The 26742-nt window shown below is 36.9% G+C and overlaps 6 protein-coding genes across 9 annotated transcripts; 4 read left to right on the top strand and 2 right to left on the bottom strand.

The window, feature by feature from the left end:
- The first annotated feature begins 555 nt into the window (after positions 1-555).
- Positions 556-8289, top strand: LOC126620918 (uncharacterized). Of its 3 annotated transcripts, none has more exons than XM_050289235.1 (7): positions 556-1091; positions 1274-1623; positions 5445-5524; positions 5605-5721; positions 5847-6653; positions 7166-7382; positions 7551-8289. In XM_050289235.1, the coding sequence occupies exons 2-7, from the start codon at positions 1335-1337 to the stop codon at positions 7949-7951; spliced, it is 1911 nt and encodes a 636-aa protein (XP_050145192.1). In that variant the 5' UTR covers positions 556-1091; positions 1274-1334; the 3' UTR covers positions 7952-8289. The 3 variants fall into 3 exon arrangements, with proteins under 3 accessions (XP_050145192.1, XP_050145195.1, XP_050145193.1); XM_050289238.1 differs by having other exon boundaries at positions 1260-1623; XM_050289236.1 differs by having other exon boundaries at positions 556-1095.
- A 151-nt stretch (positions 8290-8440) lies between these two features.
- Positions 8441-13735, bottom strand: LOC126620919 (transcriptional adapter ADA2b-like). Its single transcript, XM_050289239.1, has 13 exons — positions 13336-13735; positions 12795-12850; positions 12364-12539; positions 11822-11887; positions 11591-11716; positions 11428-11503; positions 10998-11061; positions 10850-10908; positions 10632-10748; positions 10090-10306; positions 9540-9750; positions 8958-9230; positions 8441-8803 (listed from the first exon to the last, which is right to left on the bottom strand). Exons 1-13 carry the CDS (start codon positions 13383-13385, stop codon positions 8612-8614), a joined length of 1683 nt encoding a protein of 560 aa, XP_050145196.1. The 5' UTR covers positions 13386-13735; the 3' UTR covers positions 8441-8611.
- Positions 13736-14139: 404 nt separating this feature from the next.
- LOC126620921 (uncharacterized) lies at positions 14140-17130 on the top strand. 2 transcript variants are annotated; one of them, XM_050289242.1, is made up of 6 exons: positions 14140-14807; positions 15189-15407; positions 15693-15791; positions 16000-16101; positions 16237-16462; positions 17003-17130. In XM_050289242.1, the coding sequence occupies exons 1-5, from the start codon at positions 14313-14315 to the stop codon at positions 16453-16455; spliced, it is 1134 nt and encodes a 377-aa protein (XP_050145199.1). In that variant the 5' UTR covers positions 14140-14312; the 3' UTR covers positions 16456-16462; positions 17003-17130. The 2 variants fall into 2 exon arrangements, with proteins under 2 accessions (XP_050145199.1, XP_050145198.1); XM_050289241.1 differs by lacking the exon at positions 17003-17130 and having other exon boundaries at positions 16237-16708.
- LOC126620924 (uncharacterized) lies at positions 16682-17679 on the bottom strand. Its single transcript, XM_050289245.1, has one exon. The coding sequence runs from the start codon at positions 17337-17339 to the stop codon at positions 16836-16838; it is 504 nt and encodes a 167-aa protein (XP_050145202.1). The 5' UTR covers positions 17340-17679; the 3' UTR covers positions 16682-16835.
- A 302-nt stretch (positions 17680-17981) lies between these two features.
- On the top strand, positions 17982-19273 carry LOC126620928 (PLASMODESMATA CALLOSE-BINDING PROTEIN 5-like). The gene is made up of 3 exons (XM_050289248.1): positions 17982-18159; positions 18601-18855; positions 19105-19273. The coding sequence occupies exons 1-3, from the start codon at positions 18093-18095 to the stop codon at positions 19137-19139; spliced, it is 357 nt and encodes a 118-aa protein (XP_050145205.1). The 5' UTR covers positions 17982-18092; the 3' UTR covers positions 19140-19273.
- Positions 19274-22081: 2808 nt separating this feature from the next.
- Positions 22082-24491, top strand: LOC126620923 (CASP-like protein 2B1). The gene is made up of 3 exons (XM_050289244.1): positions 22082-22476; positions 22718-22850; positions 23941-24491. Exons 1-3 carry the CDS (start codon positions 22253-22255, stop codon positions 24190-24192), a joined length of 609 nt encoding a protein of 202 aa, XP_050145201.1. The 5' UTR covers positions 22082-22252; the 3' UTR covers positions 24193-24491.
- The last annotated feature ends 2251 nt before the right edge of the window (positions 24492-26742 follow it).

Raw genomic sequence — 26742 nt, 5'->3', positions numbered from 1 at the left:
CCGAAGAGAATGGAGAATAAACCTAAAAAAATATCCTCCCAATTCGGCTACCTTTCCTTCTTGGGTTGCTATGCGATAGCCACCAGCATGTCCATGTGTTTAATTAAAGTTACTTCACTTATCATTATTTCTTACTTTTAATAGTTATTGATTTAGATTTAACTGATTTTAGTCGTATCTAAATTATAATGATAATTATATATTCGTTAATTTATTACTTGTAAGTAAATTTTCGTCATTTATAATTTGTACATGCATTTCAATTAAAACAATTCTTTGGCTATATTACAACAATGGTAACTGAATTATAACCTAGTTGCATTTTCATCGATGAATCCTAAATAAGCTCTTAAGATAGCTTGCTTTCTATCCAATTAGATATTTTTATCGACCAAAATGAGGAGCTATAGAGGGGCAAGAAAGGAAAAGGTACGAAGCAGAGTAACTAGCTAGTTGATTTAAAAGACATTTTTTTATGAAAATTAAAGGTATCATTTACCTTATATTACTTGGTATTTTCTTTCTTGGTCAACTTAAATCACTTACCGAAGTCAATGGTAGTCTACCAGTTTTAGCTTTTACCAGTTCTCCCTCACCGGTCACCAGATGTCATGGGCTGCCTTGGTCTCCAAGCTCTGCAAAACCCCTGACTCATGCCCTGCCGCTGCCGCCCCTCTCTCTCCCTCCCTCTCTAAACATTAGGTTATTCCGCCCCTCCCCTCGACTTCCATAGCCTTCTCCCCCCTCCCCTCTCTCTCCTCCTTCCCCTTTTCACCAAAAAGCTCACTCCTTTTCTGCTCTGCTTTCACCTTTCAACCCGCTGAAAAATCCCACCTTTTGTTTGTTTCTCACTTTTCCGCTCTTTGGGTTTCTTCGTCGTCCTCGCCGTCAATGGCATTTCAATCTTCTGTTTGTTTCCGTTGAAACCAGCTGAGAGTGAGGTAGACTCAATTCGTCTTTTTTGAATTGGGTCTAGGTTTTACAGCAACCCTAGCTCTCTCTCTCTTCGTTTTCACTATTGGGCAGTTTTTATTTTCTTTTGGAGGCTGTTTGGCTTGAGCAATTTCCGCTCCCTGAGTATACCTGCAATGGTAGGTTTTCTTTCCTATCATTCTTATTTGTTTGTTTATTATTTATCTGAACTTTACTGTGCTTTTTCTTCAATGGGATTGAATTTTTATGAGAACCCAAGTTCTAAGTTAGGGTTTTATGGTCATTGGGTTGTTATTTGAGTACCAAAAAGCTTATTTCTTGTGAAGTTGTGATGTTTCAGGTAATGTGATAAAAGGGGGCTTCTTGTTCTGTGATTTTGGGTGTGTCTTAATATAGAGATTATGACGAATACTCATAGTTTTGTGTCGTGGGAGGAGCACACTCTGTGTCAAGAGCGCGGTAGCCGTGTGGTCCATTACTACTTGAAGGAGGCATCAGGGGAATTAGTCCTTGCTGTTGTAGGGACTGAGAGGAGTATAAGGCACATGGTGTATGTTCTTTCGGATGAGTTCGTGGAGACTTACGAGTCCAAGGGATTCATTAATGTGTGTACCAAATGGAGAGCAAGAAGAGAAGTTGTAGAATGGCTTACTTCCTTGGTCTCGAGGCGTTGCTGGTCGGAGTTTCCTGGTATGTTAAGTTATATATCGCACTTTTCAGGTTCCCTTTATGGAATTTTTGATGGCATTGGCTGAGTATGATGAATAATATCGTCATTTGTTGTGATTTGTGAGTGGATTTAAGCTTATGAATACAAGTTATGATAAGCATTGCCTCAATATACTTTTTTGAATAGAATGTCAAAACGGAAGAAGACCTTGACATACCATGTTTAGAATAACAAATTTCATGAGCATGGTTATACTTATACTTTACTAAGGGGTAGTGATATGTAAAGGTTGAATTGGAGATACTTGTGAGATTGACTTAAGTCATCTTTGTGTTGCATTGATGTAAATTTCAGTGTAGGGCAAGCAGTAGTAGGTCCCTCCAACATTGCATCTTTTATCTTTATAATTAGAATCTTGGATTTTAAATTTTGCAGACTGATTATCATAACCTCTCCCAGACCCTGCGTAAAGCGGGAACCTTGTGCACTGGGTACGACCTTTTTTTTATTATCATAATGCTTCAGTTAAAAATGAATTGGAACTTTTTGTATAAGTTTGATATTAACGCTACCCTAACAAGTCTCACACAAGTAGGTGACTTTAAGAAAAATTATATTCAATGTTGTGCGTTTGTTTCATTTTGTTTAGAATCAGAGGTGAATAACTGGATAAAAAAAAGGAAGTTCTTATCCAGAATTTCTTTAGTTAAGTCTGTTGTTGCCTCAGAAGCTGTTGAAATTTATATTAGTTTGTGAACAACTTTGGTTTACATGCCAGTTGAGCTATCCACAGCCACATGAAAATTTTGTTTATTTAATTCATGTCTGTCTCCCCACTAAATGTTCTAGCTCTGAACATATTTGGAACCGCAAATTGAGATGATATTTGCCTAAGATCCTCCCCTAGAATTGCACTTTTGAAAGAGTACATGGTTTCATCTATACTAGCATAGGAAGTTTTGAAAGTAATGGAAGTATGTTCTCTAATTTGTACGTTAGGTTCTGTAGTGTGAGTGAGCATGCATGTGCATGTGCTTGCGTCCGTATGTGTGCTTTGTACGTGAAATATAGACTAGAATGATTTTATTTCTGAACATTGAAACATGTTGGTGGTGTATTCTTATGTTAATGGTATGCGAGGTTTTCAAAGTTTTAAAATGTATGGAGTTGATTTAATGAATACATAATTTACTGGATGCTCAAGGTTGAGATATATTGGATATATGCTCTTAAGTAAATTGCTTTGATAGTCTGCTTTAATTATGTGAGTATAATACTGAGAACTAATAACTTAAGAGAGATGGAATGGTGATAATTTATATTCCCGAGAAATAAAATATACGTATTAAGGGGAAGGCAAGAATACGGAAAGGAGGCAAAAAAGGACAAAGAAATAATTTTTTTCCCCAAACAAAAGAGTCTTAATGAGGATGTTTGTCCAACTACTGTTGTACGGCATTCCTACTTTTATGTATGATAAAGAGTTATATTGCCTTTGCTTTAGGGGGTATTTTTTAAGTAATTGGGTGTGGCCGCATAAGGGGCATACTTGAACCTGCCTTTGAACTTAGGTAGAACTTATTTTAGCATATCAAAGCATTGTGTTTTGCCGGTGCTATATTTTCATTAGGATGTGATTCTAAGCTCATGTACTTTCCATTAACAGATGGCTAGAGTATTGAAAGAAGGAAAAAAAATTGGGAAAGAAACTTTCTTTGAAACAACTTAGTTTTAATATGTAAAGGTATTTCTGTCCAACATGTTTTACAACAGTCCCACTTATATATGGCAAAAGACATTTCCAGTTTTATATATAGCATACAGTTTGCCTTTGCTTTGGTGAGGCAATTTCTTTTACATTATTTATCTAATTGGGAGTTGCGAGGCATGCTAAATGCCTTTGAATTTCTTACAATAACCTATTATAGCATACCACAGTATTGGGTTTTGCCACTGTTAAGTTTTTCTTTAGGAATGTTACATGTAGCTCTAAGCACCTGCTTCTGCACATGGTATAGTTGATAGTTCTAAAACCAAGTAAACCATTCTTAATCAAATCAAGTAAGTTTTTCATTAGGAATGTAACGTAATCAGAAGATATCTGGGCTGATACATAATTCCTTTCCTATTAATCAACAATAATTGCATTAGATAAATTTTACCCTTCAAATATTTTATGTTTTGAGAATGGAGGGAGTATTCTGGCCACCTTTTCTCTTAGAAATGAAAATTATTTTGGATTTGGAATCCAAAAAAAAGTCAATAACTTAATCGTTAATACTATACATTAGTGATTTATGGTTAGAGGAGATTGCCTGTATTAATTTGGTTTCCTTTGATAAACCGAAATCCAACTTTTTGAAAAGAAATATGTAAAGCCAATTATATTTCAGCATCTTTCCAGAAAGGAGAGGCTGGCTGTTACGTGTCTCTATATCGTCCTTTTTTATAAGCTCTTTCTGCCATCCTGTTCTCATGTCACATTAAACATCCTACTTCTTCAATCTTCACAAATCCACTGCACCCACTTAAGGAAGGGAGGAGAAAGAGAGAGAGGGAGAGCTAGTATGAGTTCGTCGACGGGATTTTCAACCTCTAATGATAGAATGGGTACCCATATCAGACCTTAAATTTTATGCCTATTAATTTCTTTTTCTTTGTGTTTTGCACTCTCTTTTGTGTGTATTACATGTTTACCTTTTAGAACCACGATTGCTCACTGAACATTTTGGAATTTTAGCGGGATGTGAATTATTTATTCTTTCTTTCATTTTTGTTTTGTTTCATGGGTTGGGGGTGATTGGAAGAGGTGCGGGCGGTGAATCTTAAAACCCTAATTTTGTGGCCTTTGTTTCTCACCTGTGAAATTTTGGAAGATTTTAGTTCCTGTAAGTTGTTATTTGTTTACACCCCTAGGAATTGAGAATCTGGCTATGGAGTCCTTGCTTCTGTTCAACGGAGACTATGTAGCGAGTGTAATGTATCATACAACACAATATGTGAAATTGTAGCCGAACATGCATATTTAAGTTGAAATTCCTGTTTTGAGTAACATGTGAAACTGTTGATTTGGAGAAATTGCATAAACTTTTTCTTTCCATAGTTCCGTTGCCTTTATTTTTGGTTTAGGAAATTAATTTGTCAACCTCTGATATTGTACAAAATGAAAATTTAAAGCGATAAGCTTAATTGGAAGCATTAAGTTATTTTGGACATTAATGGGTTTGAATAATGATTTCCCATATTTTGGGTTTTCTAAGGCTTGTTTCTTGTTACAGGGGTTTCTAAGGTTTAATCTATTAATATTGTGAAATTAACATTTTGTTCACCTTGGTCATTGATCATTAAACAAAGGTCATTGATCATTAAACAAAGTTCAGTAAGCTGGCTGCTGTAGTACCTTTCTTTGTCATCTATCTTTTTCAATCTCTAATCTTTGTTAGCTTTAATTTAGTGTTTTCCAATCGTAACATGAGCCAAATGTTACCATAAGGCATCATGAATACCTTATTTGGGCCAAATGGTGAGGTGATTATGTTCCTATATTTAGTCCATTCTCAATTAGAAAATACGTGAAAGTTGGGCAGCCTGCTATGGGTAAAATCCTTCTTATGGGTTGAAATTTCTGTGCTGACCAGCAAAGATTGGAATGCATACCAGGGTTTGCCTCTTTGTCACTTGTTGATAAGCTTTTTTTAACTGTTGAGTTTTCGAATTCCCAAGATCAGTTATTGCATTATGCTTCTATATTCATGTATGGTCTGTTGTCACTTTTCACTCCACTAATGCTCATTTGAGTTGGAAGTTTAAATTTAAAGCAAACCTACTCTTCCTATAACAGATTCTCCAACAGATGAAACAACACAACCATTGCCAATTACTGGACTCGGTGCTCGTCAAACTTCTCTGCCTGATCACACGGTATTCACATACTGTTATTTGCTAAGTCTGGATTTTGGGTTCATACATACATTTTACTGAGTTCTCCCTTTCCTATCAAGGTTCCGAGGAAAGTGAAAATTCACAATTCAGACATTGAATGGTCTAGTGTTGCCTGGATTTGTGCCAAACAGCTGAAGCATTATCCAGCATTTTTCAAGAATGAAACTACCATTTCTGTAAGCATCGGATGATCTACCTATTACTTCTACATTTAGTGGTGCTCTTTATTTCCTTAAGTAGCATCTTTTTAATTTTCATTGATACGTGGTGTAATGTTTATTATTGTGACCCTGATTTTCAGGTCCATTCCTTTGTATTTGTAATGGCTTTGGAAGAAGAACATCATTACCTAGGTTACGTGGAAGACATGTATGAAGACAAAAAAGGGCAGAAAAAGGTTAAAGTGCGTTGGTTTCACCACACTCGGGAAGTCAAGGATGTGATTACTCTGAATCCACACCCCAGAGAAGTTTTTATCACACCTCATGTTCAGGTGATCAGTGCTGAGTGTGTTGATGGTCCTGCAACAGTTCTGACTCCTAAGCACTATGAAAAATGCTTGGCTGTTGTAGCTCAAAAATCTTCCTCTGGAATATTTATGTGCTTTCGGCAATTTGAGGACTGCAAGGTTAAGCCCTTCTGTCTTGCTAAATTGCGGGGGTATTCTAATCAAGCAATTCTGTCTTCTTTAGATGTCCACATCTCCAAGCAGAAAGCCAAGTACCATAAATTTTGTCATGAAGATGAGGAAGAGTTAGCACCTGATGATCCTATGAGGGTGAGCCTTAAGAGAAACAGAAGCAGTGAGGTGAATCAGGGACATTCTGGTGTTAAAAATTTGGTCACTGGGAATCATTTACCAAATTGCGTTCCAACATACCCAAAGTTGAAATTAAAATTATCAAGGACAACCATGGGAGTTAAGATTGCTGGTTCAGAGCCCCGATGTCCAGTGTCTTTTAAGGTTGATGAAAAGATAGAGTTGCTCTGTCAAGATAGTGGCATACGAGGATGTTGGTTCAGTTGTCAGGTCTTGCAGACATCCCAGAAGCTTCTCAAAGTTCAATATGATGATTTGCAAGATGTAGATGGATCTGGCAATCTCGAGGTATGTGGTCTTCTAGAGATCTTTATTTTGAATTATTTTCTGGCTCATATTAGAACATCGGGAGCATGGGAAAACATTTTTTTGGTATATATTTTGTTGACATTACCTCAGAAATAAATCTGTAGTCACTTTTGTTATTCAAGTAAATATTACTATGTAGCTTGGTTGCTGTTCGCCTATTCGAAGTGATTTGAATGCATGAGTATGAGTTGAATTAACAAATTGCCTGTAAGTTAACAATGTGTTCTAGTATGCGCATTTGCAAGAAATGTTATGTTACCTTTTTGGTAATGGGGTGTGATATCCACACACCCCTTTTTACTTCTCTCACACCCTTTTAATTTTCAGCCGTCGGATCGGATGAATTAAAGAAGATCAAAGGATAGAAATTAACAAGGGGTGTGGGAGAAGTAAAAAGGAGTGTGTGGATAGCACACCCCTTTGGTAATTGGCTTGTTTGTGTAAACGAATCTCTGAGTGAATTTAGACCTTCACTTTTTTTTAATGTGTAGGAGTGGGTCCCTGCCTTTAAAGTTGCTGCTCCAGATAAACTAGGCATGAGATGCTCAGGTCGCCTGACAATCCGACCCTGTCGTCTCAATGATTCTACAGAGTGTTGTATTGAGGTTGGAGTAGCAGTTGATGCATGGTGGTGTGATGGCTGGTGGGAAGGTGTTGTTACAGGAGTTAGCATTTCTGGGGCTGATACTATACAAGTCTACTTCCCCGGTATCCTCTCAGATGGAAAACTGTTTTGTATTTGATTTAAATTATGTTTCTTACCTTTCAGATAGTACTTTGTTTAGTTGACTTAAACCTATCGAAACTGGTAAAATGTTTTATCTGGGTTTCCGATCGGTTATCGGGATGAGTGATGTTTCTTTCAATGTATCCTAGGTGAGGAGAAGCTGATGAGTTTCCAGAGAAAGGATGTTAGGTCTTCCAAAGACTGGGTTGAGAACAGATGGGTTGATGTGAAGGCAAAGCCTGATATACTCTCATACGTATCTGAAAATATCAGTTCTAGCATGAAGCTCTTATCAATCTCTGCTAGTTCTGTGGCAAAAACTTGTTCTAAACATGAAGCTGTTGAAGAGAAACAGGAGTCACCGGATTTAGCCCCACCGGATGAGGACTCGGGAAAGGCGACGAGGGTGAATTTGCGGAAACAGCCTTATACCAGTAATGAAGACGAAATTAACAATTCAAGTGATGGCAATGGCAGTGATGATTGTGCTTGTAACAAAACGGAGAAATGTGAAGCACCAGAAGCTACAGAAGTGGCTGCTCGTGGCTGAGGTCGAGAATTTTGACCTTGCTGATAAGATTGTGGAAGGTTTAGGGGCCTGGTTCTTGTAGATAAGACGAACTGTAGGCATAGAGGAAAAGAACTATCAAGTTTCTAACATCATGGAATTGGAAGGTGTACAGCTTTATATCTGATAGATTGATTAACTCCAAGTGCTCCAAGTAAATGTCATCCAGTGGTGATCAGGTGTTAGGCAGTTGCTCAATTTACTCGCAGGAGTAATTGGTGTGTGGTTTTGCACCCATGCCTTGTATAGCAACTTCTGAAAACTGCCCTATATATGTATCTTAATAGTATCTTTTGAGTCATATTTTTCAGTCTTCAGAAGTAATTGTAAAGCTTATAAAGGTTAAGACCTCTTTAGCTAAGAATTGGCGCATTAAGATGTTAACCGTTCGAGCTTTCACAAAAGTGCTATGTCCGTAACATCATTACGAACGTAGCACTCTGAGTGAAGGATCACTTGACCAGTAAATACAAGGAAAGCAGAGACTACCAATCTTTCATATCACTACGAAATTTTTGTGAAATTGAGAGAGGAGGATATAGCAGCAGTAGCATTTGCTAATTTGTTATTTCTCTCGAACAAAACCGATACACATGAACATAATTTACAACAAAAACAAGAAGCCTGCAACAGCGTCAACCATCAAGGCTGAGCAACACCCTTTTTCACGAGCATGTCATAAACCCTGTCGATCTTATTAGGTTCAATCTTGAATAGGTGATGGACATCTGATCGTTTACTGACTCTGCCACTGAAGATTTCAATTGATATAACTTCTTGTATCTTAAGGAAAACGGGTGGTGCCAATCTAATCTCTCTGCAGAGGCGTTTCTCCTGCCATGGCACAAAACACAGATGATTGTTTCAGAAAAAAAAGGCTTTTAACAAATATAACGAGTATAAAAGAACACGCTGTATCGAAATTAGGAGCAAGCAGCAATTGTGCTTGCTTATCGATAAACTAATAAGTTGGTAAATGAATACTTACAGCTTCAGACAGTAAATCTGATCCATAAAATCCCATTATATCCATTTCGCTGGCAGAGCCTGAAGTGGCTTGTCCAGCTGGCCTTATATTTGAGTCCTTGCCAATGCCAACAGACTCCGAGGAGATGAACAAATTTGGACCTCCCTGACTGCTTGGACCAACTTGCCCACTTTCCTTTGCTCTGCGAGCATTTTCTTCAGCTTCCCTTCTTCGTTTCTGTAAAAGATATCTATCTGCCTCCACCGATGTACGGCAACCAGCAGCTCGGGCTTCCTGTAAGATTATATTAAAAGATTCGTGAAAGGACTTAATAAAGCCATCCGTATCCACGTGTATTTGTGCGTGTCTGCTATAAGACAACTGTTTATAGATTAAGAGTGTGATGAGCTAAGTGGAAAAAGCAACCAATAATTGGACATGATTTAGATACTATGCACTAAAACTTTTACGATCAGAGTTGCACGTCTATAGTGTGAAAGGAAAGATTGGCTCTTCTACATGAAAAATGGACAACGCATTCCAATTGGTAACTGAAAATGGATTAATATCCAAGAGCAGTTTGTTCTCAGCCAAGTACCATACCTTAAGTTCTTGAATTCTTTTCAAAGTGCGATGCTCTGAAATAACTGTGTGAAGTAATTCGTCATGCTCTTCCTTGGAATGGAAACACATGAAGACATCATATCGTCGACATATAGCCCTTTCTTCAGGCGATAGGTCCTTCTCAAAAGGATTAGGATATAATAAATTTCTTTCTAGTATGAAATCCTTTCTACGCTTCCTCTCATCAAGTCTGCAAACAAATCATCCCCATGAAGGTTAAAACATCAATAACTTTACACAATAATTGCTGCGTCAAATCTCAACTTCTAGTCATGTTATATTGCTACGTAGTATATAACTCAACGTACATCAAAAATACAAAAAGGAAGTTCAGCCAAAAAATAACACACAAAACAGAAATCCTCATCGGTTGCATTAATGACTAAAGTTCATATTCTTTTTTTTTTTTTTTTTCACTTCATTGTTCACTTGTCCTGCGTTATGCTACATCAAGTTCCATGAAATGAATGGATATGATATACTAATCTGAGTATAAATATGCACCAAAAGCAACTTAGTGAGCGACTACCTCTTTGCATAGATTCGCAACACTTTTAACTTCAGCTCACGCTCCTCATCAGTGTCAGTATCCTTAAACTCCATGTCAGCCAATAGCTGCTCAGAATCGTTATCGTATTCAGGATCGAACTCCTGCCTTTTGGCATTATAGCCACTCATCTCCACTAAAGAAGGACCCTTACTCCCCAAAGAACTTGGTTTCTTCCCTTTCCTTTCTGCATGAGGATCTGCCAGAAATAATAGTAACAAGTAAGATTCGGGAGTTCATCACTACCGTATAAAATTATGGATCCCACACCAATTCTTTAAACTTAATAATCATATAGATAGTAGATGTGTAGATTTGTAGACGTTAGCGATAAACAAGAAATATTATTCTTCAGTTACATGATTCCATCTTAGAGAACACCAGTCATGTGATTTACCTGAAAACAAACGCTCACACATCCAATCAGACAGAGTACAAGCATCTTTTATTAGCCTTAGTGTTTAAACTTGTTTCGAATTATGTTAGGACATATAACCAATTTATGGGTGGAAACTTTGCATCACCTTCCAGTTTAATGACACCAGGACCATCTTTAACCTGGGCCATGTTGGATGGTTTCTTGTTGCCAGCTGCTGCTGCTGCCACGTTTGCACCACTAGAGCGAAGTCCAGATTCTACATCTGAATTACAGGAAAGCAAAAGAATAAACCTGAGAATTGTCCAAGATCATCTTTATTTGATAAAGTCATAAACAGGGAGTCAAGGATAGATCTTATCTGACCAGAGTTCATGCTAGACATTAAACGGCCAGAAGGGCCACCTTTGTGCGTATCTTCCACTCTGAGTAAATTAAGAATATTTCAAAATTAAAACGTATCATATGTGTACTAATAGTCTAACTCATGAATCTATTGGGATGGTGACCATACTTGGTTCTTGAAGGAGAAAATGGAGATTCCTCCTTCAAATTATGATCCCCCAGCGTAGGAAATCCTATAACAGTCACAAGTATTTGATCATAAGAAAAACTAACACCAAGTATAAAATGAAAAAGAAAATAATCAAAACAACCAGAAGGAATACATAAACTACAAAGTATGTACCTCCTAATTCACCAGAATTAATGGCTTTTCTTATTTTAGTAGAAGAAAAATATATAAAAGCTGAATGCGGAAATTCATCTAATATGTGTCTTCCATGAGATTTATCATTAAACATGAGGACCATTTATATGACATCAGCCACCCTATATGCATAAATCTAGCAATACGACAACAATTTTTTAATGAACATGTTACTGGTCCAGAATGGAAGGAAACAAAAATACCTAAACACGGAGAAGAAGTAATTATCACTAACCTTTCTTGTCCTCACCATGCCCTTTAGCCATAGCTAGAAGCTCCTTTCTATTTTTTCCAACAACATGTGACATGTCCTTGAACAGATATATTCCACAACTTGATTACTTTTGTGAATAGTTAAAACTTGAATGAGAACTGACTTGTTCAAAATTGCATCATACCGGAAGAGGAAAGTACTGTGAGTTCAAATAAACATTTGTGTAGTGTTCTATACATTGCTCCTTACTCTTCGTCCCAACATGCTCAGCAACTTCAGCCCAGTTCCCCAATCCATACATTTCAGATGCCTACAATAAGGAATGTATAGAAAAAAGACTGAAACCGGATACAAGTCAAATAGAAAAGGATCGCTAGCAACTTCATTTGAGGGATTAAAAAGCAAATTAAAATACCTCCAGGAGTAGTATTTCATCATCTGCATTCCAGTCTGGGCAAATAAGTGGGAAAGATAAATTGTCCTGTTGAAAGGGAAATGCAAAAGTAAGCGTAAGTGCAGGGAGGGATGCAATTCATTGTCCAAATTCACTATTATTTGCATCATAACTGGATAAAAACTAGACTAACAACTCTGTCGTGAGAAAAATCAAATATTATAAGGAAATACGCTAAAAAATAAACACCTGACCGGACATTTTTTACCATTAGAAAAGCATTTACGAACAGAGTTTCAGTTACATATAATAAACGTTATACTATTAGTTGAAGGGGTAAGTCAAAAGATAAAGTATTAGATGACAATATTCCTCTCAAGTTCTCAACTTCATAGAAAAAGGAAGTCTAACTCTTTAGTTGTTAGATAGTTGCTTAAACAGGGATACACTCATTTCTATCTTACAAGACACTCCATTCACATCACTTGTCAAATAATTACAAACCACGGAGAACTCTACTTAACAAGATATAAGAAAAAAGAGACTCAGATCTTAATACTAACCATAACCCTGTAAGAGTGGTTGCTTTTGTGGGATGTCACCTCAGCTCCAACAGAAAAACACTCTATACACAGGTCAAAATCAGGGCACATACAACACTTGATTCGGACCTTCCCTGTGATGTCTTTATTGCAATAATTGCAGTGGTAATCCCTTTTTCCTTCACTTGTTCCCTGACCTGCACCCAAAATTTCGAAAATTGGAAATGAAATAAAGAATGAACAAAGAAAACACAACTTTTTTGGATAATTATAACAAACGAAATAAAGAATGTCATTTAACAAAGACGAGACAGTAATTCTCTGTTGGCATGATTATAACCTCGTACTACCACTATAACAAGAAGTTGAAACGGCAAAGTTATACAAACCATTTGCAATATCTTTCTTTTTAACGGATTCAATTGATTACTACATGATAGTGGGGAAAGTACCTGCAGCTGAAGACTCTAAATTTTCTCCAATGGATGCATTCTTTTTTCTCCTTGATCTGCTTTATCAAAAGTTGGTATTCAGATGAAACTTAATAGACGTCTCGAAAAGATAATGAAACACCAGTAGAATCCAAGTAGCAAAAACGGATATTGAGTAAAGAATTCTGTCATAGGACACAGGCAGCCTGATGGGCAGAAAAAATGCGAAAACTAAAATCAAAACATTTGCAAAATTATAACTCGCTACGTGGGCTTCCCTACATTTTCCGGGAAAATACAAATCCTACAAGTCGTGTGATTGATTAAAATTTCAGGCAAGTACACATTTTCCTGTTGACCAAACAGTCAGTTGTTCTCTTGTATAACAAATTAACAAATTATCGATGATTTCAACACAACTAAAGCTCCAAAATGTACCCTGAAATGCCAAAATTTCCCCAAATACCAATCAAAATCCCTAACCACGCAAAGGTCAAATGCAACTTCCAAGTAATAATTTACACAAAAAATAACAGAACTTTAATTGAAAACCAACTACAACCTTTGAGTGGGGTCCTCATCAGAGTGAAAGTTTCCACGAGAACGACCCATATCGTTGTTTCCTGAAGCTGCGAGAGCTCACGAGCAGCAGCACCACCAGCTTGGCTGCTTTAACTGTGCCTGTTCAAACTTCAAACGCACGTATATATCCAAGAAGCCTTCTTCAACCCCCCAACAATTCGAAAACTGTAAATTGGGTTTGATAGTTTCCGAATTGGGATCAAGGGGTCAGTTGAGAAATTCAGACATTCGTGAGATTTTCCCTCCTCTCTGAAGACTTGGTATTCGGGTTTTTTTGTGGCATAAAAGCTCAAAGGTTTTAGGGGCTGCAAATAATGCCCGGTTTTGAATTTTTGTGTAAATTTGACTATTCAGTGTAGCGCACTAGTGCAGCCAACAGCATCCTTTGCGGATCTTTTAGCGAGGATAATGAGAATTCATAAATTTTGTCTTTATATTTTACATTGTACGGTCAGTTTTTATCAAGTATGTTTTGTGTTTAATTTTAAATAAAAATATTTAAAATAATTTATAATCGTACGATATATAAATATATAAGAAGCAAACAAGATTAACGGATCTCTAAAATTCTCATATAGAGAATCCGAATTCAGTTTTACAGCTATAATCTGAAATTGGGTTTGTGGGGACCTTGGTTTGCAACTTTCCCCTTTTTGAAATGCAACGACACCGTCTAGTAGGGCATCTAATGGTATTTCCGTAATACAGAAACGGAACGAGGGGGCTTTGCAACTAACACAATCAAACAAAACCAAGGCGGACGGCGCGGGTGGCGCAAAAAAATTTGAATTCAGACAGCGGCAAAACACCCGGTGCTGACAGAGCCACGTGTCACTCTGCTCCATTCCTCTTCTTTTCAAAAACTCATCCAAACGGCACAGCAGTAGTAGTTACTCAGTCCCTCCTTCCTCAGAGACCTCGCAGAGCAGAAGAGTTGAGCAAGTTTTTAGCTTTACAATGAAGCCCTCGTCGCGGTACAGCTCGTACGATGCGCGTTCCTCGACCTCCTCGCACTTCTCCGACCCCTCGTCTTCCACAGAGCTCAAGCTCCCAGTTTCCTCACGCGCCGTCGTCAAATCCAAGCCCTCGGATCCCAATATCTCCACGATGGTGAAAAAGTTCATGGAAAAGCGGTCGACTTCCAAGGCCAAGCCGATTAACCCGACGGGGCTGGTGATTCCGTCGGATCTGATCGCGGGCGGATTGAAAAAGCCGGCTAAAAACGGGTCGGGATCGAATTTTGCGGCGCTGGGGAGGAAGCTGTTTGGGAAAGGAGCGGGAACGACCTCGTCGGATAAGAAAAAGGAGGTGAAGGCGTTGACTGAGGTAAAAGGGAACACCAGGACGCTGGCCATGGTGTTGAGGAGTGAGAGAGAGCTCTTGAATTTGAATAAGGAGCAAGAAGTTGAAATTGTCGAGCTTAAATTGATGATTCAAGAAAAGAACACAGAAGTGAGTTTTCCCCCTACTAATTATGTTCAAAATATTGATGGTTTTGCATTATTTCTTTGTTCAATCTATGTTTGCATCTATGAAGTAGAAATTACTGTCGCAAATTTCAAATGTTTCTGTAATTATATCTTTAAAGCTTAATTTTTTGAAATTATTTGTCAGTAAATTAAAGATCTTTCTGAAAATTCGACAGGTTTACGGCTATAAGATTGGACAATTAATAGAGTGCGATATTTGAAAATTTAGGAATTAAGAAATTAGGAGCAAATTTCAAGACTTTTTGAACAATGAGGCAGTGCAGTTCTGATTTTTTGTGATAAATTGGCGGATTTTGGTGCCACTTTTAGATAATGAGGCGGTGGGGTTGTTTGGAAAGTGCAGGTGGATAAACTGAAGGATTTGTGTTTGAAGCAAAGGGAAGAAATCAAATCGTTGAAGAGCGCAATTTTGTTCCCGGATGTTATGAATTCTCAGCTTCAAGAGCTGTTGGAGAAGCAGGGGTCAGAACTGAAGCAAGCAAAACAAGTAATCCCAAATCTTCAAAGGCAGGTTTGTTCTCTTACCGGTCAGCTTCAGTGCCTTGCAGAGGATCTTGCAGAGGTATTACCATCAACCTTTTCCAGTCTTTAATTAAACCTTCTATGTCATATTGCAATTTACTGTTAGAGGATTCTTTAGGATGAAAGTGCATTGAATTCAGTCTCGTTCGGTTGTTGTTTAGTTCATAGGTAGTTGGTTTGATAATCGTATTGTAAGAGGTATCATGTTCATCTGCTAGATGGAACATCATGTTTTGTTATATGTGGAATATTATGCATATTGTATTCAAGAAACCAAATGCTGGTGTCTGACAAATGTTATATATTGATTAATTTGATTGAGCAGGTGAAGGCAGATAAAGGTTCAGTTGGGGCATGTCTTCGACGTGATGACACTTCTCCAAGAACTCCAACTTATGATGACAAAGAATACTCTAATTCTCTTGTAAGTACACCTTATGCTAGCAATCGTTCTTTATATCAGTCGATAGAGTAATAATTTTGTTTTCAATGAGTTTTTAAGTAACAGAAATCGGTAGCAAATTTGTGATGGTTTTAAGTCATTTTACTAATGGCGATTGTCAACAGGACTTAAATGATCTTAGATTTCATTTCCTATTTCCTTTCCAATAATAATCTGTTCATTCAACCAGGAGTTCAGCTCTGGTGAACCAGCCAGCCCTGGTAGTCCAGATGACATGTTCCTGAAGGATTTGAATCCTTGCTTGACCCCATTTCCGAAAACAAAATCCAAGGTGACACAATATTTTGTTTTACATATGATGTGTTCCTCTGGTTCTACTCGTGTCTTAAATGACTCATAAACCCTACATGCTTTTCGAGGTTGATTGCAAATCATAAATGTTAAAATTATGGTTGATCGTTTGCAGGAATTTGATGAGATGGGCTACAACTCCCCATATCGACATGATGAAAGCTTATCTGAAAACAATATGGAGTTTGGATTTAACTCTTGTTCCAGGAAGTTGTCCAGAAGTTCTGATTGTTGCCAGAAGACAGCAACAGAAAGCAGAATAGCACAAGGAAATAGGAGATCGGGTGATGCCAAACGAACTCATGGAAAACAAATTCACCGTAGATTTATCTAGATCAAAGGTCATATTGTTTCTACTAGTCGTCTGTTTCCTTCTGTTATTTTTCCATCTTTTGGTTCATCTTGGAAGTATTAACTCTGTCAGCTTATACACAAGGTTACTGTCTGAAAGGTGGAAGTCCCTTCACAGTAGAAAAGTTTGTACATGCACTTGAAGAGCATGAATAATGAAGAACTGAAGCTTTGCGGATTCCTTTATCTGCTATATACTAAGCTATCTATTCTATGTCAGTAACGAGTTTCCTTGAGTTCAATCGATCCAATTACAATTTCTTTAGCATTCTTTACTGAACGGACAATAAACAACAATAGGAATACATTCGTTCACAAGACGAAGAAATTTATTTGAATCCACCAGATTGATGTTTGATTCACTTAGCTACTTATAGAAGACCCATTGTCATACTTAATTACTGCATCAATTCCATGGCACTTAATGTACGAGTTCTGGCAAATATTTGGTGTGACAATATGTGCATTGTTGACAACGAAATTGGCTCTCCCACGATTGTTGATTCTGATCATCTTGTTCTCAACGCCAGATGGAATGAGACTCCCTGTCGGAAAATGTAGAAAGTCATTCAATAGGAGCGGCATTGGGACAGCATGGCTGATCAAGAAATCTTCAAGATGGTCTATTGATATTGGGGATGCTGATAACTCTGAGTCACTAGGCATCAAGAAAGTTAACGTTCGGTATGGCTGTGATGTGGCATTTAGCATCTGCAGAAGAATGGCAAATCCGTAGTAGGACTTTGATCGCATATCCGTCACTGCTGCCTGCACATCAGTGGAGTTGAGAGCGTGGACCTGCAGGGGGGGTGCTGATTCCCAAAGCAGGAAGAGAACGACGAGGATGAACAAAGACCTTCGATCCATTATAGAGTACCTAGAGACAGAGAAAACGTTTTAGAAGATGGAGATTGGAGGGTAAGGATAGGACTGAATCCTCAAGTTATATATGTTAAACCCAGAGAGACATGAGTGCTTCATGAGATTCTATTTTATTAGAATTTAGAGACAGTTTGAAGGTAGGTAATGCATGAGGAAGCAACTCTCTTGTAAATTTGAATTATTTTTTGGCACAGATGGGATCAGTTGGCTGGCTTGATGACCTACTAATTATTTGTCAATTGTAGCACATATTCTATCCACTTTCACCCGTATGTCTGATTTTTCTTGATTAACAGTGCAGTTGCAAAAGCTCCCGCATACCGTCGAAGTTCTTAGAAAAAACCGTGCAATGATTTACATGTTACTCAACTTTCTCAAAACTACAAATTTAGCGTAGCCAAGTTAGTTAGAGCAATGTATATCTCTTTATTGGCACTAATATGTTCAAAATCTTTCACGCCATGGTTTAGATAAGATTAGAATGTGGCTCGAATCGAAACTTGTTCTGATCTAAAGATGAGGGCATTTTAGGCACTGTGGAGAAAGTAAAGCTTAGCTTATATTGATCCGTAATTTCGTGGAAGAGAAGGAACGTATATAGTATTAGCATGTTACTTCAACTTTTTAAAAAGATGAGAGTGGTGCTGGGCTGTCTGGCTGTCGGTGGAGATCTTTGAAATCCCACTTACAAATGTGGAGTTAAAGCTCTTGGAACTGGACAGCTTCCGTTGAACAATCATGTCTTCTACTTTCCTTTGGGTTCTGCTACCTTTCCTATTTTTGGCTCTAACTCCACAAAGATCTGGTATTACTCAGTTTAACTCGTCATTATCTGTTAAGTTTTCGTTATATCGGCATTGCATGAATGTGTGTGTGTATATGAGAAATTTTATAAGGTAGATCCCGTTTGACTGGTCATGTAGCGGAATACTCCATATGCCATCCATACCATAAACTTTATATCGTTATTATGTTGATATGCAATATCGATGTCTACATGAATGTTGACATGTTCTAGCGACATCTTGTAGATTTAGTTCAGTAATGTTACCATGAACATTGAAGTGAAAAGAGATTCACTTAAGAAGTAGCTCCATTATATATATATATATATATATATATATATATATATATATATATATATATATATATATATATATATATATATATATATATATATTCCTCAATGAAAGTTATTTATTAGTAATAATTTCCTCAAATTTGATTTATTGTGAAATGAAACTAGGTGGGCAGCTAGATCAGGAATGGTGCATAGCAGATGAGCAGACCCCGGATGAGGAGCTGCAAATGGCAATGAAGTGGGCGTGTGAAGCGGGAGGTGCAGACTGCAGCAAGATACAAGAAAACCAAGAATGCTTCTGGCCTAATACTACGCAGCACCATGCCTCTTATGCCTTCAACAATTACTATCAAAGATTCAAGCAGCAAGGAGCAACTTGCTACTTCAATTCTGCCGCATTGGTCACTGCCCTTGATCCAAGTAATAATTCTTGAGATTTAAACTCTCTTAATTAGGCATGCAGTTGCTTCCACTTGCTTAGATTGACGATATTTTATTTCAAGTTACTTTAATTTACAGAGAGGAAAATTTGAACTAAGTTGCAATGAAACATGTACATTGTTCTGGGCAATTGACCTAACTCTATGCTCAGATCGAGCCTTCAATGAGTTAGTATTCATTAGTTTGTTTGATTAACAAATACCATACTTTTATCTCTTTTGATTGCAGGTGATAATTCTTGCAAGTTTGAGTATCTTCCTTGAGGAAAAGTTTGGGAAGATTCGCAGTCGAAGTTTTTAAGATTTGCATTTGTGGGATCACATACAGATCCAATGAATTTTTTTTTTTTTATAATTTCTATTCAAAGAGCGTTGCCTTAAATTTATTTTCCCAAAAATGTTGTGATCTGATCGATGCATTGACTCCTCGCAAATTTTGGGTGGGCTGTACATTAAACTAGATAGTGGCCTTTGGATTCAGACACTAGGCCCAAGTAATTTTTCTTATAATATAAAGGCCACGTTTTCTGCTTTCCGAATCACAAGAAATATTTGGGCCGGTAAAAAAAAAGTGGCCCATAGCCTTGTTTTCGCAAAAACTTTCCTCCAAGAAATTGAATGTGCGCATTCAAGCTGGCTAAGATGGTGTGTCACATAATTTTAAATATATTTTAGTTCAATTAAATTTGAATATCACTTACATAAAAAAGAAGGTGTACTTATTTGGGGCCTCCCCCCCCCCTCAAAATTGTGTTTTTACCCGTGATCCCACCAATCACCAATTTTTCTTTAAGGTTGGATATGGTTGGTCGGACATAAATTTTCTCCTCCCTCTCTGTGCTACATCGTTATCAGGTTGAGTTGTTTGTCATGCTCATAGGGAGAGAAACTTCCTTTAAAACCATACAATTATACCGTTACCGTGATGTATGGTGCTAATAATAAATAATACAATGTCATATAAAATGTGTAGTGTTCATAGAACCATAAGGACTTTATCTTTTGTTAGGAGTGAAAGGCTGCAATTAAGCTAGCTAGGCGAGCCGACTGTACGCGTTGAAAAATGACACAACGTGATCGTCTTAGCGTCGTCTTGTTTTAGTCGAGGCAGTAAAAGAAGATGGGTGGATGCATGCATCGTCACTTTCAGATATGTATGTATGCATGGCCTTTGCCAGAGCACTACAGGGTCAAGTCATACATACCTCCTCTCCACTCCATCCCTCTCTCTCGAAGTCTCAAGTCTCCATTATCCATTTTCTGGTGTGGCTTATCATATTTTCATCATCTGATCAGATTGCATCGTTGCGTGCTCTCTCTCTCTCTCTCTCTCTCTCTCTCTCTCTTATTGCATAGCACGGATCCCAACCTTCCTTTTAGATTTCAAGCATGTTTCAATATCATCATTCAAATTCATATCATCGCCCACATTAGGAGAAGAAAATATAGATTAATCCATTATCCCACACCATGCACGTTTTTTGCTTATATAAGAACTTGTTCACCAACAATTAGGAATTAATACAATACAAAGGTCTTTGTGTAATCTTACGGATATTAGAAGCTGGTCCCGTAAGTATGGCTGGTGCATAACTAGCTACTAGCTAGGGCATGCTCATTCTCGTTTGCTTCTCCAAGAAACTTGCTTACGAATCAATCTAGTCGCATACCCTAAAAGGACCTGGATTGTCTGCCCTTCTTATCCCATATCATTCCCATCATCTCTTATTTTTGTAGTCACGGTTAAGCCACGTCAATATTTTATATTGATTTTTTTATAGAAATAATAAGACAAAAAATAATAGGAATATAAAATATTGACGTACCTTAACCATGACTACAGAAATAGGAGGGGATGAGAAAAGTATGGGATGAGGGAGGGTAGACAATCCAGGTCCATTCTAAAAACTACGAGAACAACTTTTTTTAAATTAAAATGCCATGCACGGTAATGATATAAATATATCGTAAATTGGTCATGTATTGTTAAAATTAGAAGCATGATAATCGATGACCATGACGATGCATAAATTTATCTCCTCCAAAACTCATAGATAGTAATATGTGAATGAAACACAAAAACGAAGTAAACCACCTTACCTACCACCGATAATTCGAGAGGGACAACCAGTAACACTAAACCACTAACCAAATCCAAAACAAATAATTCAAATAAAATGACCCACCATCACCATGCATAATCATTTACATTCATCAGCTTCTTTTGTTCTTAATTTTTCTTTAATTTTTTTCTTATTTTCTTTCTAGCTCTCCATGATTGTGCACCCGGAAGAAAAGAAGAAAACGGTCATCATGAATTCCACTAGGAAGAGAACGGACATCATTTAATGGTAGAATTTAAGTCCCTCACCTGATCTCACCCCCTTTCTCGGGACAACAACTATTGCGACCTCTACCTAGAAACAAAGAGATTTTTCAGTGTGATCACCACACACGAGATAATATATCACGTATTCTTATATAAATAATATGATATATGTGTTAAAAGATTAATAACTTAAAAATTAAAATTTTTTACTACTTACATAAAAACATATGATGTACTATTTATATTTCCATCACAATTAAAAATTTATTCTAGAAACAGTTTAAATTAGAGGAAAAATAAATAAACTATTGCCTCTTGGTTTTTAAAATAATTATGGAAACTCTCCTACCTAGGCACTATGTTTCTGCATTTTACATTTTTCAAGAAAGAAAGATCGAAGTGGCCTTAATTGCAGTAAGGTTTTGAGTCTAATCAAGTTGAAAAATATATATACAACCGATTACATAGTACAAATAACAAATATTCTAAATATAAATTTTAAAAGTAAGGAGAAAGATTTATATATGACAAATACCTCGTTGCAATGACATTACATATTAATAAAATAAAAATATATTTTGTCCACATATATTCTTATTTTATTTATACAAAACACAAAATATTAGTATATACGTTTTACGTAAATTGGGTAAAAAAAAAAAAAAGCATTAAATCGTTTAATGCCCGTAATTAAGTGGATGATGAGGTACCCTTTACTCCTAGGTCTACTAGTCTTTTGTCTTTCACCACTTGGCAGGCCTTTGCATGCTGGCAGCAAAGACCCCATTCACCAAATATTTGAATATCCATATTAAATATCATCTAAGAAGGTATAAAAATATGATATAAATAACATTATTACTCATATAAGCAGTGCAGTGGTAAGTAGATGTTAGGTGGGTGAGTGATGATAGTGTATAATTGCTGGGTCTGAGTGGGGTGTTGTGTGGGTTTTAGACTTTCTTCTTCGTGCTCTTTTTTCAAGTGCTACTTCTCAAAGCACTTACAGTTTTAGGCTTTTGGCAGTGTAAATTTTTGGGGAAGAAGAATGAGCTACTTGGGTGTTGGTGTGAGTCCTGGGAATGTTCCGGTGTATCACGGCACCAACTTAAAAGTAATTGATCGGAGGGTGAGGGTGGCCGAGTTGGTTTTGAGGTGTGTAATCTGCGGTCTAGGAGTTGTTGCTGCTGCTCTTGTAGGGACTGATACTCAGATCAAAGAGATCTTCACTGTCCAGAAGAAAGCTAAATTTACGGACATGAAAGCTCTTGTGTACGTACATCCCGAATCCTCCTCCTCATCTCACTTTCTCTCTCTCTCTTTCTCTGGATGGTCGTATTATGTATGATAGGGAAATAATTTTTATTTGTTCTTTAATTTTCTTTGATTTATTCAACCTGATCACTAGAAATAAGCAATAACTTGCGAAAATCACTTCTGTATTGAGAATTTTGTTCCCTTTCTTAGCTATTTGAGTTATTTTAATTTACCTAATTTTATTTTTATAATATAGGTTTTTGGTGGTGGCTAATGGGATAGTTGCTGCCTACTCTTTGGTGCAAGTGATGCGTTGTGTTGTGAGCATGGTTAGAGGCAATGTGCTCTTCAGCAAGCCCATAGCTTGGATCATTTTCTCGGGCGATCAGGTAAACTTAATCGATTATTTACATCTTAAATTACTAAGTAGCTTTTTTTTAGAGTTGAAAAGGACGAATAACTACTCAACTTTGAAGGGTGATTTTAAATTGTTCATAATCTTTCAACACCAAATAACCATCCAACGATAAAAAAAAAAATTAACATTTATTAAGTCACTATCATTAAGAGATTAGCCAAGCAAATTTAGTGTTTAACTTGACTAAAGAGGCCGACAAGGATTTAGAGCTTCAAAGATGACGATTAGTATAAATCAGCATCAAGTTTTATCCACTTTATCACTTAACATTAATGACGTCATCACTTAATACTCATAACATTGTCACTCAACGCAGATGGGTTAAAGGATGTTTAATCTCATAACATTGTCACTCAACGCAGATGGGTTAACGGATGTTTAATTTTCAATATATTAGGTAGTTATTTAGAAGGGTAATGTTAGAGAGACTAAATTTGTATAGAAAGTTTTAGAAACTAAGAGGCATGAAAGTTGATGATTGGTTTATTACTTAAACGTTTATCAACGTGCTTATTCCTATTTGTGACATTATTTAGTTTACAAATTTATTCTCCAAATTTAATTTTCCTAGCATTGCCCTATTTAAAATGTTTTAAAAGGTTGAGGTTAAATTAGAATCAACCCCCTTTTAATTAGTTATGCGTTATCCTTTTTTTTTTTATATACAAATAAGTAGCTCCTTTTATTTCGTGCTACAAATTAGAACTATTATTTGTCGTTAGTTTTTGGCATCTTTTAAGTTCATTCAGTGTACTCGTTGACTTGAGGAAGTAATTTATACCTACTCCTGTGGAAGGAGAAGAAATTCCCTCAACGAACGGATGTCTTTATGACGATATTTCATGACAATCTCTTGTAATTGATTTGGGATACCTTTATACTGATATTTTCGACATAGATATACATGTTATACTGTATCTAGCTTGTGATTGTGCATTAACCTTGCAATAATAATAGATAGTCAGAGTCAGCAGAAAATCCTTGCCTACTCTTAATTAATCGGAATTTAATACTTAATTGATGTGTTAAAGAGGTGTAAAGAATTTGTGTGTGTAATGTAGGTGATGGCATATGTGAGTGTGGCAGCAGTAGGAGCTGCGGCACAGTCGGCGGTGTTTGCGAAGTTGGGGCAGCCAGAGCTGCAATGGATGAAGATATGCAATATGTATGACAAGTTTTGCAACCGAGTTGGGGAGGGAATTGCCAGCGCTTTATTAGTCAGTCTAAGCGCAGTGCTGCTCTCGTGTGTTTCTGCTTTCAATCTCTTCCGCTTGTACGGTGGCAACACGAACAAGACCGCCGCCAGGTGGTAGGCCGGCCGGCTCTACGAGTAGGACCCACCAAGAGTCCAACACCAACCAGTTGCATGTAACTAAAAGACTAGTCTCCTTTTACTTGGGAAATTGGTGGCCTTGTTCTTGTGTGTGATGTCATGATGTGATCGATATATATACGATTGAGTGACTGTAGGCTCTTTACTGCCTTTGAATGTTAAAATAAAATTGAGAGCTCGCTAGGTTCTTGTAGAGTATATATTTTATGCAGTTGTTCTCCTGATGAATTATATATACTTTGGAGTTTCGGTTATTATGAAGGTGAGTTTTTGGGGAGAGATTGCTTGGTATCTACTAACAGCTGATGTAAACGTTTTCGTTCGTATTTAATAAAATTTCTATCGTTGAAAAAAAAAATTGAAACACCCTTTTATCCCTTAAGTAGGCCTGTAAGTTGGGCCGGATCGGAGCGGAAGAGTGGCTGCTAAGGCCCTATCTGGCCCCAAAAATTTTGCCCAAGGTTAAACGATCCGGGTCAGGTCGGTTCTACTGAAAATAGTAAGGCCTAAGTCTTGGCCTCTGTGTCTGCAATGAACATCTGCAGAACATTTTCTCAACTGTTCATGGAATAGATAGTGACAAATGACGATCACAATAGTGTTTCTAATTTATAGCTTAATCCCTATGAAATTAAAAAAAAATAATACTAAAAGGGAACTACTTTTATTTGCATTTCAAAAAACTTCAATAGAGATTTTTTCTTTTTAGATATAGAAATTTTGAAGCATACAATTAGACTTTTAGAGTGTCAATAACAATCTTAATCAAAATTACGACTTTATTTGAAAATGAATTCTTTTGTTCAAAATGGGTTTTTGTGATACGGGGCTGCTAACATTTGCTCTCCTCCTCATCTCCTCATCAGAAAACCCCAAACCTAGTGACTTATTGATAATCATTTCGTCTTTTATTTTAGCTTTAATTTTTTGTGTTTGAGATTTGAGGAAAGTATAGAGACAAAAAAAGGAAAAAGAAGCAATGGGAATGGATGATGAACTTTTTTGGCACATCATGACTCACCAATCACCATCAACATCATTGATATTATTCCTAACTTCATGCAACTAACTTATTAATTTAGAATTTATAAATTATTGAAAGTATATGTTAGTCCAATACCCTTGGGTTATTAGACAAAAAAAACTCTTGGGCTCATTTGAGAGAAACACTTGGCCCTTGAAGACTATTACGATTCATGATTTTTCTTCGTTTAATCAAATTCTAATCAAAGTAATTCTAAAATTCATAAATAGTAAGTCAAGAATCCGAATAATCACTAAATATCTCGCCACTCATTCATGCTAGTAGGAAATATGAAAATTAATGATCACTTTCTCCTTGTGTGCTGCTGCATAATATAAAGAAGCATCCAATAATCCACTACTTCCTCGTGTCCGCAGCTTTCTCTTTTCTGCATGCCATTCCATTCCAATGACTCCAAAACAAAACATATATACATCCAAGGGCGGATTCACTCTTGAACCCGGGGGGTTCCGGTACCATCCCGACGTCCAAAGAAGCGCCTATGAGAACTTCTGAGGACCACCCAATGGTGCGGGCATGTGATGGAAGAGAAAAGAGCACCGCAACTTTGTTGTTCTTGGACCTTAGTTACAACAAAGAAGAAAGATTTTTTCTCCCCATTTCCCACTTGACCAACTCTCATTTTGTTTTTTAATTGTTGTCCAATCAGGTTGTGAAACCCTAGCATTTAATTAGCAAACGGATGATATATTACTCAACCTATATTTTTATATCATCTGTTTGACACCGTTACTTTTAAAGAATTACCTATAAATTCATACGACCTCTGAAAAGTTTTCGTAAAGTACTACGAACTCGTAGTTGCTTGCACTTTCATCTCATACCATCAAATTCACTAAAATACTAAAGCAAAATTGTTGATATTGTTGTATGTTATATGTTTAACAATAAACCTAATTAAAATAATAAACCACAAATTCTCAATACAAGTATATTTTTGTGTAAGTGTAAATAGGCACTTATTCATATGATATATAGTAAGTTTACTTAAATCTACCTAGTCCACCTAAGTCTTTGACTAGACACTGTCTAGGCACATAGGTACCCCAACCTGCCTCCGAATTAGAGCCCAACATCCCTTGACTAGGACCACCCGAGATTAGAATCCAAGAGCTGCCACTGATTACATCCTCATATATATTTTGACATTGACATAAAACAACATATATATTTTGACACACACACACACACACACAGAGATATATATATATATATATATATATATATATATATATAGAGAGAGAGAGAGAGAGAGAGAGAGAGAGAGAGAGAGAGAGAGAGAGAGAGAGAAATGTTAAATATCTTGGTGTATTTGTCTTTGTCATACATTATTGTTCACACCGCCCACATTCTTCCCAAAAATTTAGTGAGTGAAGACATAGAAAATGGTCCAATGGCTATCCATGATTCTATGCCATGCTCACCAGAGGGGAGGTTGAACAAAAGAACAAAAGAAAAGCAAATTATTCATCCAAAGTCCAAACA

This window comes from Malus sylvestris, chromosome 5 (genome assembly GCF_916048215.2).
Source record: "Malus sylvestris chromosome 5, drMalSylv7.2, whole genome shotgun sequence".
NCBI lineage: Eukaryota > Viridiplantae > Streptophyta > Magnoliopsida > Rosales > Rosaceae > Malus > Malus sylvestris.
The sequence above is the reverse complement of the archived record's forward strand: the minus strand, read 5'-3'. Positions and strand labels throughout refer to the sequence as shown.